The 15,183-nt window shown below is 42.0% G+C and overlaps 1 protein-coding gene across 1 annotated transcript in view; it reads left to right on the forward strand.

Annotated features, from left to right (window-relative positions):
• The window catches only part of Cc2d2b (coiled-coil and C2 domain containing 2B), a 75,234-nt gene that overhangs the window by 11,606 nt on the left and 48,445 nt on the right, over window positions 1-15,183 (forward strand). The window contains exons 6-11 of the mRNA XM_028773204.1: window positions 19-217; window positions 374-510; window positions 609-737; window positions 9,023-9,232; window positions 10,512-10,609; window positions 12,165-12,305. Coding sequence (XP_028629037.1) covers window positions 19-217; window positions 374-510; window positions 609-737; window positions 9,023-9,232; window positions 10,512-10,609; window positions 12,165-12,305 — 914 coding nt within the window. The remainder of the gene's footprint in view (window positions 1-18; window positions 218-373; window positions 511-608; window positions 738-9,022; window positions 9,233-10,511; window positions 10,610-12,164; window positions 12,306-15,183) is intronic.

The following is a 15,183-nucleotide window of genomic DNA, read 5'->3' on the forward strand; positions in this document are numbered from 1 at the left end:
ATTTTTGCTATTCAACAGAGGACAGTAAGTGAGAGTTACCTCAAGCACTCTGCATCAGGTGGTAGTTTCCAAAATGCTGCTGAGGGCCAAGATGAGGATTTTATGGAAGAAGTAATTTTAACGGATTTATTTGAAGTGAAAGCTGCGGAATATGAAGATGATCAAGAACAGCTAAAAAAACAGGAGGCAAATATATTTGTGCCAAGTAGTTCTCCAGGTAACACACTCCCCTGAGATACACAAGTCATGGAAGCGCCATGTTATAGGGCACCCACTTCTGTGCCTGTCAGAGCAGTAAAGGGTATGAATCTTCTAGGTATTTGTTCTTCCACCATGGTCTTTAAAAGTGATTATCTAAGTTTTTGTCATTAAGTGGCCAGCCAGCAGAAACTGCCAAAAGGCATGCTGCCTCGCATTTTAGAAGACGAAGGACTCTACATTCAGAAAAAGCCAGAGACATATAAAAAGATCGGCAATAAAATGGAAAACCGCCTGCTCAGCTTGCAGGAGGCAAGTATGCCAGCTGATGAGTGAAGCCAGTAGCAGACAGCATATGATGCTTGGCTTTTAGTGAAATACTCACTGTATTTTGTACCTGTCTCTGATAGGGAAAATGTTGGTTTGAAGAAAGTGGAGAAATAATGTCATTACCTTCACCTATTAGACCGTCTTGGAATTTTAGGCTCTGCATGAGCAAGGAATCTTTGAATCCAGCACTAAAGACTATACACAGAAAGGTAAGCAACAGTGTTCTGCTTGTAATAATGCTTGAATAATGGTTCTTGTAACGTCAAGTATAACTTACGTTTTTATGGTTCTATTTTACCTTCTAAGGATACTGAGCTTAGTCATAGAAGAGATAACCTTGGATAAAATGTTAAGTAGTCTTTAAGATCATTGAGGTCTATTTAATGATAGGAAATGCTCACATAAAATGTAATGTGAGAACCATAATACAAAATGTGTATGGTGCTCACTTTGTACATAAAAAAGTCAAATGAATGGTATTCAAGGGAATCACCATTTTAAACTCTTAGCTCTGTGGATTACTTTCTCCCTGTTAGTTTTGCCCATTTTATAAATGGAATCATAAAATATTACTCTATTTGTATGCAGCAATAGTTAATTTTTTTCTGTATAGAAATCAATTGTAAGAAAACCACATTTTATTTATCTATTTTTCTATTGATGGCTATCAGGTGTATCCAGTTGTTGGTCGTTGTAACAACACTGCTGAGAAATGTCTGCACATGTGTTCTGACTATACATGTATATATATTTTCTGCTGGCTAAATATCACAGAATAAAAATGCTAGTTGTAGGTTTGTATGTATTCAGTTTTGCTATATAATGCCAAACAGTCTCTGTGGTAGTTTGAATAAGAGTGGTCCCCCCCCATGGGTTCATACATTTGAAAGCTTAGTCACCAAGGAGTGGCACTATTTGAGAAAGATTAGGAGGTGTGGCCTTATTGGAGTAGGTGTGGCCTTGTTGGAGTAGGTGTGGCCTTGTTGGAGTATGTGTGGCCTTGTTGGAGTAGGTGTGGCTTTGTTGGAGGAAGTATGTCACTGGGGGTGGGCTTTGAAGTTTCAAAAGCCCAAGCTGGGCAGACCCAATCTTTCTGCCTCTCTCCCTTGCCATCTCCGCTCTTCATCTCTGTCTCATCATCTCTCTCTGTCTCTCTCTACATCTCTCTCTGTGTGTCTCTATCTCTCTCCTGCCTACAGATCAGGATGTAGCTCTCAGCTATTGCTCCAGTACCATGCATGCCCCGTGCTCCTCATCATGGTGATAACGGATTAAACCTCTGAAACTGTGAGCAAGCTCCCACTTAAGTAATTTCTTTGTTAGGAGTTGGTGATGGTTTCTCTTCACAGCAAGAGAACAGTGACTAAGCCAGTGGTTAATAAGAGAAAGGAGAATTCCTTGATTTATGAGTTGAGTGGATAGATTTTGGTCCTGTATACCAAGATGGAGAATTCTTGGAGTAGAAGTTCTAACTTATTATCTCCCAAAATAATGCAGTCCTGTGTTCCATAGTTTTAATTCTTTCCTACTGTTGATTTAAAATCTGTCTCCTGAGTGCTGAATTTATTTGATTTTGTCTGGCCACAGAAAACTCACAAAGAACTTTATTCTTGTAACTACTTGAAATCTATAGTCACTCCCCCTTTTAGATTTTGCTTACAGCATAAACTCACATCCTTTGATTGTTACTAAAAACTCCATCAGCTGAGTTACTGTGCTTTAGTTACTGAGGACCACAGTCAGTACTGAGTAAGAAAAGACCAGGGAAAGGCTAATGTCTCCTCATGGAACAAATAAGATCAAGGTGTGTCATAGCTAGACTGTGCTGTATTTACTAAACAAGACACGCTTCTCTAACTTGAAATTTCCTGAGTTTATCCCCTAATAGTTTTAAACTGAAACCATTGTCCTCTTGGTGTTTTTCCAGGCTATGGCCAGTTTACTAGTATATTAACTGATAAATTCCTTAAATGGGCTCTGAGTTGACAATTATATAGAGGACAGGGACTTAACAGATATGGTTAGAAAAAAAACAAAAACCAAAACAACAACAACAACAAAAAAACAAGATTTTATAGCTTTTCTCCTTCCTCCCTGAAGCCCCTATGGATGAGTTCCTAGCTCAGGGAGGCAGAGGTTTAGGAACAATGCCGGTGGCCTCTAGTTCTTAGAGAACACCCAGACTGCCAGCCTAGGCTTGGGGTGGAACAACATTTATTCTAGCTCAACAGCAGGTGTGACAGCAATGGCACCACAGGCTGTGTCAGAAACTGTCTAGGAAAAGTGAAAGCCATGCAAGTGAAATTTCTGGAACGGCCTACCATTTTGCATGGTCTGTGGTGGGTGAGTTCTAAGAATGCAGGGTCTTTAGAGACTTCATCCCAGGATTGCTTCTCACTGCTGATATGACTTTCTCGTCACTATTATATAGCCTAATGATCCCTGGGCATCAGCCCACCCTATTGGGCAGATTTCCTGCAGATCAACATGAAGATATACTCATGTAGTACTGTTGTATAGACAAGTTGATGATTCCATAATTGTTGATAATGATTTTATAGAATTCCAAAATTTATACAAGTAATTTTAAGTCATCTATAGAATAAAAGCTGCAAATAGAGCTCTGTAAACTTTCATGTGTCATGGGCTAAAGCACTAGAACTAGAAAGCAGGCTTAGGACAAATTTACGACCAAAGAAAACATTCCTTCTAGGTTATATGTGAGACCATTGTCTGGTAACTAAAGGTCATAAAGTGGGAATGGACAATTTATTCTAGCTGCAAGGGCAGAAAATAAAATATTAACTGGTTAATCCATACAAAACGTCAAAACTCACGAGACACAAGGCAGATGATTTGTCTCTCAACAAAACTGTGTTAACTTGTAACATGAAAATTATTAAGCTTCTTTTTTTTTCCAAAGGGGAAGGGGTTTATTGGGGCAGAGGGCAAAGGTAGGGAGAGAAATGAGAGAAGATGGTGGAGAAAGAGGAGAGAGAGAGGAGAGAAGTGGAAGCCGGCCATGACCACATGGAGAGAGGGGGAAGGGAAGGGAGGAAGGACAAGGAGAAGCTAGAGGCAAGAGAATAAGAGAGCAAGAGAGAGAGGAGGAGGCAAGCAGCTCCTTTTATAGTGGGCACGCCTACCTGGCTGTTGCCAAGTAACTGTGGGGAGGAGCATACCTGGGTGTTGCCAGATAGCTGTGGAGGTGGAGTTTAGACAGAATACTAACATTTCCCCATTTTGGTTTAATTAAAAAAGAAAAATTAGAAAGAGGTGACAACGAAGCAGGAATAGGGTCGTCGTGATATCTGGCTACTTCCTGCTGGCATTGGGGCGACGTGTCTTTAGGGGGAACCTAGAAGAATGGGTATGGAGGATATTTGTCTGGTCTTAGGAGACTTGGCTGTTTCCTGCTGTCCAGGGTCTATGGAGTGAGCCATCTGAGGATAGGTCAGAAGGAGCAGGTCCAGTAGAAACAGCTGTGTGTGTGACAGGAGATGGAGCATCTGGAGGTTGCTTCTCTGGAGCTGTTTTGGATGTGCCTGGACTTGACAAGATCTGGATGGCATCTATTTGGTTCATGAGAGGTAGATCTGAGTGCGTTTCCTGTAGCTTATAAGTTTACGAAAGAGATAACAGCATGAGCAGTCTTTAAGATGAGCCTTTGTTAGATCGTATAGTGGAATGTTTTATTAGAGTTAGGCAAGTTTATAGGAACTCAGATAGTATTAGGACAATGGCCTAGCAAGAAGAGAAAATATGAAGCATTTAATTGATGGCAACTCAGTTTAGGTAATGAGGTAACAGATAATATCTGTGAAAGTTTAGCTGTCAATGTAGTCAGAAGTCTGAGAAAGAGTAAACAATAATTTACCAGTTATATCTTATTTTTTAAAAATGAGAGTCCACTAGCTAACAGTTCCCATGGTCTCCATAGTCTCTTGGGCGAAGTCAGTTTGGCTTCCAAGCATGGAAGACGCAGGGCTTTTTTCTGTGGAATGGATACACGTGACATGAGAAATGACTTACTTTGGTTTGACTTAGCTAAGTCATTTGACTCAGAACATCCAGTCTAGCCCACTGCGTTTGTTAGTGACTATATCATCACATACAATCCAAGCTGTATCTTCTAGATGTCTGGTGTCCAAGTCTTCTGAAACCATCTTGGGTCAACTGTTAGAGGCTTTGGGAATTCTGTTGGCCATAAATTTAAATATACTATTAGCAGACTTCTGACAAGATTGAGAGCCATAAGGATTGGTTGTAACTGAATAGAATTTAATAGCAGTAGTAAAAATCTATTAAGACAGAGCCTTTCCTATCCTGTCTTAAGTAACTTTGGCAGGTTGTGTAGGTAGAGAAAAGCACATTTTTGTATTAGCAAAGAAACATTTGGCTAGGACCAGAATAAGAAACCTGGATCATATGGCTGGGGAGGGGGATGGGCGGCAGTGGCAGCAGGGCAGGACTCCCTGCTAGTAGCCAGAAGTCACTGCCCAGTGTCTCTGGCTGCTAGCGTTTGCAGTGCACAAGGAAAAGCAAGCGTGTCCCATATCACAACAATGTTCATGTTAGTTGTTTTTGTAGCAGAAGGCACCGCTAGCACCCACTTTACAGGTCCCGGGCAGAGAGGAAGAGGGAATGCCTCTCTCGCATGCTCAGGTAGCCAAGCCCTTTGTGTGGATGGTTTTGCATGTGGGGAAGCAAGTCTAGCTGGTCTGATGTAAACCTGCAGACATCCGATAGAGTCTCAGCAATTCCCCCGTTTTGGTTTAATTTAAAAAGAAAAATTAGAAAGAGGTGTGGGGTTGAGCAGGTTTCATAGCTAAGAGAACCTTGGGAGGGAACAGGCAGAACACATGGAAGAGGTATAACGAAGGTAGATACATGCTCAAGCATAGGGGATTTGTTTCTATTTACCAGACTGCTGGTAGTATGTGTTAAGACCTCTTAAAATAGTTGGGTCTAGTGTGTCATTACGTGGCTACTTTAGTCCATTATCTAGAGGGTATCGAATCCAGACTTATTGCAGAGGTGTATCAATTTGGAAGGTCTCAAATCAGGCATTAATTTTAGAGATTTGAGGTTTTTCAGTAGACAACCCAGTGGGGTATCTGTGGGTACAGTCAAAGACAATGTGGTACCCACTGGGTGACGGCTGTTACCGAGCTATCAGTTGGCGTCCAGAAAGAAAAGCTGGCAACAAAAAATCAGGCTCAGGCTAGATAATCAGGTCATCACGAGAATATCTAGGGGCCTCTGTGGAGCTAGTCCAGCAGAAAATAGCCCACCTGGTACCAGGATTTCTGGCAGAGCTTCGAGAGCTGGGGAGGGGCTGGGAGCTATTTCTGAGAGGGAAATCACCCAATGGCCAATGTCCTAGGTTGTAGTTCAGCTAGAGGCCAGTCATATGGACTGGGGCAATGAAAAGCCAACCCTTAGCCCAGAGAAGGTTGGCCAGACCCTAACTGGCGTCCAGGGTTCCTCCCGCCAATCGGAAGCTCCTTACCAATTAATACGCCGGTGTGTTTGTGGGCTTGTGCAGTCTGGTATCAGGAAAGGTGGAACCATGAGGTCTGTGTAGACCTGTCTGGCTGCCTAGCCCACGTGGCAGAGCACCACGTGGGGGCCGCAGCGGTACAGCTCATGTGGTGGAAGTTTTGCGACCCTCTCAGCAGTGGATGGGGTTGGTCTGCAGCAGTAGTGGGAATTCACATGGTCGGTGGTGGCAGGTAGCAGCAGATGAAATCTGTGTGGTGTAGTGGTGGCAGCTGCGGGGGTGGGATTGCAGCAGGCCACATGGCGTCGGTCTTGTACGGTCACAGCAGCCTCACAGCAGCTGGCTGCAGCTGACGGTGGCTGCATGGGTCTCGAGGTTCCTGAAGTCTTCATATCCTGGGTTTCAGCACCAATGTTAGACTTCGGTGTGCAGTTGGAACAGACAACACCAGACCAAACAGTTCCAAAGGGGAGGGAGTTTATTGGGGCAGAGGGCAAAGGTAGGGAAAGAAACGGGAGAAGATGGTGGAGAAAGAGGAAAGAGAGAGGAGAGAAGTGGAAGCCGGCCATGACCACGTGGAGAGAGGGGGAAGGGAAGGGAGGAAGGGCGATGAGAAGCTAGAGGCAAGAGAGTAAGAGAATAAGAGCTGCTTTAAACTTATAATAAACTTATGGGTGGGCTAGTAAGAGACAATAAATGTTTAGTAACATACTAATCTTAATAGAAAGCTATGTCAACAATTCTGTTGTAACTCCTAAAACCTTACCGATCTATGACATAATTATTGCCTTAAATTTAGTATGAATTTATTGGAATGTAAAAGTATTTAGAAAATTCAGTATTCTAAATTTTATTATTTATTTCGAAAATTTTTATTTATTTCTAATTTATTTATTTCTAAATTTAGTATTCTAAATACTAAAAGTATTTAGAAAAAATACTGTAAAAGTATTTAGAAAAAAAAGTATTTAGCATTTAGTCATCTGTGGATATCAGGAGGGGAGTCATAAGTTCTGAAGAAGCATCAGAGATGTAGCCACTGATTATTGTCTATCCTCTCATCTAAGCCTTCTTGAGGTTCTTGGTACCCAAACACACACATTTACATTATAATTCCTCTGCTATAATGGTTCTACCTGATAGTTGTATGAGATAATTTTTAGAGAAAGTATAAAAACTAAGAACTGCAGTAAAATGATGGTGCAGCTTCCTTCAGCTTCCTTCAGTATGTGCATGTATGTCTCCTTTCTTCTTTTCTCCCTTTCTTTCCTTTCTTGTTTTCTTCCTTTTCTTTTTTCTCTGGTTCATGAAGAGTTAATGAACTCCAAGCCTTTCACCTGGCCAGTGAGGGGGCCTTGAGCCAGAAAGAACAGAACCTAGTAACTAACTTTTTCTCTTAATCCCATGCTGCTATAAGCAGGAGTTAATTGCCAGAAACCAGAAGCTTTTAGCCACGGAATATCAAGATAGACTCACCTTTCCAGAGGCCATCAGCTTCTGGTCCCCAGAACAGTGAAGAAGAGTTATAAGGCCAGAGGTCATATGCTTTTGGTCTTTGTCAGATGCTGTGTTCTGTCTCAGCAGTACCTGACCCTACCAGTGCTGGCTCTCAGCAAGGCTGGAAGACATGATCTTGGTCAAATTTCTGTTTAAGTAACATAGTATCACAGACAGTGTAAGCTTCAAAGTTTATGGAGGCTCTTGATTCCTCCCTAGGGAGCACATCTGATAATGACCGTGCTGGCAGAGTCCCAAGACAAGGCAGTGTCATGGCAAGAGGCAGGAAGCATACAAAATTCAGACAAACAGGTTTTTACAGCTGATGACACATGATTGAGATGACCAGTTAATCTACTAGTTAACCTGGTTAGGTTTTTGTCAACTAGACACAAACTGGAGTTATCTGGGATGAGGAACCCCAATTGAGACAGTGTCTTTACCTGATTGACTGCAGTGCTTGTAGTCTGTAGGGCACGTGGGCCACATAATCCCTTTTCTCTCCAGGTCATGGTCTTTATTACAGCAATAGAAGTAGAGTAAGGCACTATTAATTGCATGCAGCTGCTAATCAGTGATTAATATGTTCATGAGAAAAGTGGACTAATAACCTTCTGAAGTCCCACTTGGTCCAACTTCTAAATAACCCTCAATAGCAATCAAATTTCAATGATCTTCAGAGGGGAAAAGCCCCTTTCAAGCTCCAGCAGTAGATTTGTTATACCAGACTGAACCAGAGAGAAGGCTCAGCGCCATCCTTCTGAGGTGGATGCAGTCCTGTTAGATTAGACTGTATGTGCTAAGGAACTCACCATCTCTCTCAAATTGCATCACTAAAAATCAGCCACACATATTTAGACATACATGTTTAAATTGAAGACAACAGATTAAGGCATAAATGAACCATTTTGCAAATAATCTAAGACCCCTAGACTGAAACAATTATAATTGAGGTTGTCAAGTATCCAAGTAGAGAGAGTGTTCTGTACAGAGAGGAATGGTGTCCTTAGACCGCTCAGAGAGTCTGGATTTTTTGAAGGGATTTTTTTCAGATGATCACCAGTATATTCACTTTATAAATAATGTTTTAATAGGTAATTCCATTTAACTCTGGCTCACAAGACAAAACTCTTAATGCAAAAGTTGAACCACAGTTTGCCGTGGTGTTCCTATAAAACATTATTTTGGGTCTTGTAAATTGAAAATCTGATATCTACATAAACAGTAATGATGTAGATGACAATAATTTACAGCAAGATGACTAAGATGCTATGTTAAATAAAAATAAGCTGTTATAATAAAAAAGTGTAATATAAGCCTATTTTATTAAATCAAGAGTCTAAATAAATTTCAAAGACGACCCGCTTGCTGCTTTTACAGTTCTGTAGCTCTGGAATTTAAATGGGCCTGGCACCCTATTTTATATGGAAAAGCTACTTGTGGTTTCAAAGGCAACAGAATCAAATTACCTCGGTGCATATTTTCCTTTAAAAGGCGGTGAAATCTGATGTGGGGTGCTGTTTTGGAAACAGAATGGATGGTCAAAGGGAAATGTACCAATTAGACCTTAATATCGTGGGCTTGCAGTTCAGCCATCACCCTCTCTTCAATCAAGAGCAAGTCCTGTGTTCCAGGCTGCTTCAGCTCTGTGAGTCTTTCCAGGACAGGCAGAAGCAGAGCTTGTCTCAGTTGCTGTATGAGAAGGTGAGGGGGCTTTCAAGGGTCCAAACTTGACAGTGGGAGAGGATGCTCTTGCTATAGAGAGGTATCAAAGAACATTGTCCTTCAGTGCTTCAGAAGTTAACCTGTCAGAACAGTGATTTGAGAGCAAATTGGAAAGGTCTGATTTGTTGAGGAGATGTCTCAAGCCTGCTGAGGCTATCCACTAGTCCAGCTGTTCTCAACCTGTGGGTCATGACCCCTTTGTGGGCAGACTGACTCTTTCATAGGGGTCACCTAAGACCATTGGAAAACACACACATTTACATTATAATTTATAACAGTAGCAAAATTACAGTTATGAAGTAGCAGTGAAAAAAAAATTATGGCTGGGGGGTCACCACAACATGAGTTTGAGAACCACTGCATTTGAGACAGTGCTATTCTTGGCTCTATGACTCAAGAAGGTCATTTGAAATTACAATGACTTTAAGAGGCACCATTTTCAAATATTGCAGTTTAGCATTTCTCATTAAAATGAGTAGCAGCCTTGAGCCTCCCGTGAAATCGAAGCATCCTCTTCTGAGGGTGTCAAATCTAACTAGTCATCTGTGGATATCAGGAGGGTCGTCATAAGTTCTGAAGAAGCATCAGAGATGTATCCACTGATTATTGTGTATCCTCTCATCTAAGCCTTCTTGAGGTTCTTGGTACCCATGCATTTTGTTAATGAATGTTCTAGAAAAAAACTCATAGGTTTCATTCACCCGAGAATGCTTAAAATTAAAGAGTATAGTATTTCACTAACCACACAATGTCGACATCTCAAAAATTCGTATCTGAATTGTACCTTAACAAATGTCTGCTTGTTAAATCCAAGTGTAGCCTGCTGTGGTGGTACACGCCTAGAGTATCAATTCTGGGAGGCTGAAGGAGGAAAACTGCCTTGAGTCTGAGACCAGCCTGGAATAGATAGTGAAGCCTTCTTTAAAAATACACACAAGTGCAGAAATCCTAGATCTGCCTGCCTCTGCCTCCCGAATGCTGGGATTAAAGGCATGTGCTACCAGTGTCCTGCAAAGAGCTCTCTTTACAATTATGTACTATTATGTATGTAAGGGCTATTTCTTCCTCTCACGTATTGGTCCAGTCTTACTTTGTTTTCACTGCTAAATTTAATTATTAAATTACAAAAGGCAGTAGGACAAAATTTACACTCATGCGAATATATTGCACACATGTGGACTTCAGTCTCAATTTTCTAAGTCAGAGTGACACCCACAAGTCTATGAAATACAGTGAAGTCCTCTTTCCTTAATTGCAGCTGAGAGCCCTGAAGGAAGCTACCAAACTAGCAAGCAAAAACCCAGAATTAAGCCAGTTTACCAGGAAATCACTACAAGATTATTATCGGCAGATAAGGTAGGTTTTGAGTGAGTCCTGCATGTATCAAACATTAAGCAACTTCTTTAGAAGTTGTAAATACTTTGGGATATATAAAATTTGAAAATATAGAACTTCCTAGTCTTTAGGAAATTACAGAACCATTGCTAGTCTGTCCTTAAGACACATGTTTGTGTAGAAACATTTTTTAGAACTACCACAAGAGAATGCTGGTAGGTTTAATATCTATTGATAAAAGATTACTTGGTGAGAAACTTCCCAGAATTCCCAAGGAGAAAGTCTGGAGCTGGGAAGCAAAATAACTGAGAAGGTAACTCGTTCGAGGACACAGGTTTCTCTACCCTCAAGTATTTCAAAAGCAGGTTTGAGCAGACAGAGAAGTCAAGTGAACTTGGAGATAAGAGCATAAAACAGAAGATCACAGCCTGGGCAACCTAAGAGCCATTATGTAAAATGACACATATTATAGAAGCTCCAAAAGGGTGAGATAGACTTGAGGAGGCTTGAAGCCATGGCGGGGGATGATACTGACCTGATATCAAGCAGACAGGAAGAAGGGAGAGAAGAAAGGGGAGAGGGAGGTCTAGATGCAGGACGCATGCTAGCCATATGCTAGTGACACAAGGCCCCAGCACCTACCAGTGGTACGAGTGGCTTATGTGTCCACCAGTTAGTTAAGTTGGAATCCTCATGATGTACTCACCTCACGACACCATCAGTTGGGGGGGGGTCATCCATAGGGATTGTTGTTAACGGTGCTGGGGAAAAAGGTGGGGCCCTTTAAAGTTGATAAGGCTATGAGGGGCCCATGATCATGGGTGGTGTGTTTTAATATCTTAATAAAGGGACCTTTGAGAGTAGACTCTGCCCGCCAACAAGGAAGTGATACAGGTTGAATCCAAATGGTTTCTCTACCCTCAAGTATTTCAAACAATACCAGCCCCTCCCCAGAACCCTCCCAGAGTGTCCGATACTCAGGATTGTCCTCAGCCTCGCTTCTCATCAAAACCTCTTGAGATTCCAAGACCCCCAAAATACCTGAACTGTTCCTAAATGAGTGGCCGTGGGGCTGCCCACATGGAACTTATGAAGATAAAACTTACGAGAGCACATACACCTTTGCATCAGAGCAGACAAAAGCACTGACTGGTTTACACCGTGTCGTCATAAATACTGGAGTACCAGCCAGAAAAGATGGAAGCATCACACAGATAGCAAGAAACATCACAAAGTGCCAGAGCCTGCCGGCCCCTTTCTTTCACTCACCCTTTCTTCCAGCATCTTCTGTACATTCCTTTGGGATCCTGCAGAGTCCTCAGGAGATTTCCCTTTTTCCAGAAAGCTCATGTTTTAGCAGAGTGCTTTTGAATTGTGGTAAAACCTTTGCAGAGTACATTTCTACTGGGCTTTCAGGGGATAAGAGAAAAGCATCCTAAGATAGAGGTTTCAGATGTGGGTGAAATGGGGAGAGAGGATCGGTTCCGTCCAATATGTTCTACAATGCTCCACATGATTTACAGTTCTTATAGTTTTAATCCAGCAGCACGCTTTTGGTCTGCAATTATTTTCCCAGTGACACGAAGCAGCTGTATGATGCAGAAAGGGAGAAGGATGACTCCCTGCTGCACAGTGTCCTACAGACTTGGAAACAGATAAAATCTCTCCGGCAAAAGCAAGGATTTACAAGCACCCCGGTAAAGCTGCAGTTTCATAGGTAAGTGGCCACTCTCTCTGTGTTTGTTGGTCTCTGAGGAAGTCCTGCGAATACTGAGAAATCACAGTAACTGGGAAAAGATGTCCAAGAAACATAACTACTTCACATACTCAATAAAGGCCTGAGTCTTGAATATATAAACAAATCTTACAACTCAGCTAGAATGCAGCTTGATTTAAAAGTGGCCAAAGGGTAGACGTGGGCACGAAGGTAAGTGGATGGAAGATGAACATATGAAAATGTGCTTAGCAACATGCCAGAGAAAAGCGTAAGTTGACGCAGCAACGGAACAGTCTTAGCATGCCTGTTCAAGTGGCTAAAAACGAAAGTCATTAACAAATGCTACCAAGGACGCTGAACAGCAAAAATCTCCACTCATTGCTGATGGGCACAGAAGTGGTTTGGCACTTTCTCACAAAGTTGACCATGAACCCAGCGATCATACTGCGCACATAAAATGTGGTGAAACATATTATAAGTAATTAGATTGGGTCATTAAATTGTATCTACTAAATGGGAATTCTAATTGAGAATTGTTTATCATGTAAGCTGTGTATGAACTCCAGAGAAATAACTAGTTCCCGCCTCACAACCCTTTGTCCTGAGTCCATCATTTTCAAAACTGGTAAGAGTGAGTGTGGTTTTAGGCAACTAGGGAAGGTGTGTTTTCTGTTGTTCTTCTACTTGTACAGTAGCTTTTAACAAAGGTGTTATCAAACAGATTCTAAAGCCAAGTCCAGCATGGGATTTTTCCCTTAAACCCCTGAGTCAATAGGAGCTTGAACTTGCTTCTGATCTTTTAAAGCAACCCAGAGACACCCATGTACCAGGAACTAGAGGATCAAGGAATAAGTCTGTTCAGACCTGTGGCCATGAGTAACACAGTACATGTTCACTAGTGTTATTGTGTTCACTAGTTCACTTGTCCACTAGTTCACTAATCTTATCCCCACTAGTCTCAACTTCAGTCCCATCAGAGGCTCTCAGTGTCAGCTCTTCCAACAGACTTGGGCTGGGATTTGTCTCTCCATGGTGCTTTTGCTTAGAAACCCCGAGCTAAACCCCAAAGTGTCAGTGACTAGGTCGGTCCTCGAAGCGGTTAGCCCCAGTGATCCTAAATTGGAACACTGAGTTTAAGCAATGAAAGTATCATTCAGATCAACTAGAAAAGCAATGTGTTTAATGCGCCTGAGAATTCTTTTTCCTGGCTAAGTCTGCCATTCTTGTACTAACAACCAACCTGGTCCTGATAGATTCTGAGCGAGACTTGAGGAAAGACTGGACTTACAACAAAAAAAGCTTGACAATTCACTGGCTCCTTCCAGTGTTTCACTGGGCCACAGAGTCTATGCTCCTTAATATCCCCAAATGAGGTAGTTGAGCAAACAGTTAGAAATAAAGATGTGGAAGCTGGTAGCACAGTATAATAATTAAGGCGACCAGTGTCCATGACACTCCTTAAGGAAAGGGGAGATGGTGAGACCAGGAGAGGTTCAAGGACAGATACTTGAGAAATGGCTTTACGTGTCTCTGAACAGAGAAGAAACCCAAACACAAGTCAGAGGAACACCAGTGAGCAAATGACCATATTCAGCCATGAATATGTCCACTACATGGACAGTAGGAAAGACTGTCTAACCACGATTGGCACTTCTAACACACTGAATTTCTGAGATGGAGCAAACGGCAGTCTCAGCAAAGTGGGTGAGATGAACCAGCAAGAAGTTAAAATACAAAGCTTGTCATCTTAATCAGACTGGAAACTCACCTTGTCAAGTGTTAGCATCACTTCGTTGAGCTTAGAGAGACCTGGACTGGTGCGATGGCTCAGTGGGTAGTGGCACAGCCTGCCAAGCGAGACCGTCTGAGTTTAGTCGCCTGGGCTCACATGGTAGAAAGAGAGCTACGCCTGCATGTTGTCCTCTGACTTCCACATATGTGCCGTGGTGTTCATGTGTATGAGCCTCCCACCCCTGCCCAAATAAATAAATAAATATATGCAAGTGTGTGTGTTTATGTGTGTGTGCTCGCACACGTTTTTAAAGGTAGAGAGAAACTGTCTGAGCCAGTTGCTACCAGCTACTGAATCCAAACTACAACACTGGTAAATACGGAGAACTCAGGTTCATGTCGATCAGTGGTTCTCAACCTGTGGGTCACAACTCCTTTGGGATTGAACTATTCTTTCCCAGGGGTTGTATATCAGATAACCTGCATATCAAATATTTACATTATAATTCATAAGAGTAGCAAAATTACAGCTATGAAGTAGCACAAAATCATTTTGTGGTTGGAGGCCCTGTATTAACAGTATTAAAGGTTGGCAGCATTAGGAAGGTTAAGAACCACTGCTGTGGGTACTGTGTTCTCTGTTACTACAACCTGGAGAAGATTCATCACTGAGAGGGGCTTCAGATGAGAAGAAGAGTGCAAGCTACACAAGAGGAGACCCCACATTTACTAAACTAACCGGAATCTTGTCATTTTCTAGATGGTCCAGAATAAAAAGGACTCCACTGACCCAAGATATTCTACCTCTAATTTTCTCAAAGGGATTCCAGATATAATAGCCTCATAGCATGTGACTGATGCCACTCAATAGAGGTTTACTAATAGGGTACTAATAACACTCAATAGAGGTTTACTAATAGGGTACTAATAACACCGGTTCTCCAAATTACCGTTCATTAGAGTCACCTGGGAGCTGTTCCTATAATTGGCATGGTGCATGGTCTGAGCCCAGGAGTCTTAAAAGTGAATACCCCTGATGGGTTTAATAAGTTACAAAGTTTGAGGGCCATTGCATTAAAGAACAGTAAGTCAGCCGATTCACTATTAATGGCTGTGAATCAGAGAAAAGCAACCACAGTTGTCCTTT

Source organism: Grammomys surdaster, unplaced genomic scaffold (genome assembly GCF_004785775.1).
Source record: "Grammomys surdaster isolate TR1022 unplaced genomic scaffold, NIH_TR_1.0 66, whole genome shotgun sequence".
In the NCBI taxonomy this organism is placed as follows: Eukaryota; Metazoa; Chordata; class Mammalia; order Rodentia; family Muridae; genus Grammomys; species Grammomys surdaster.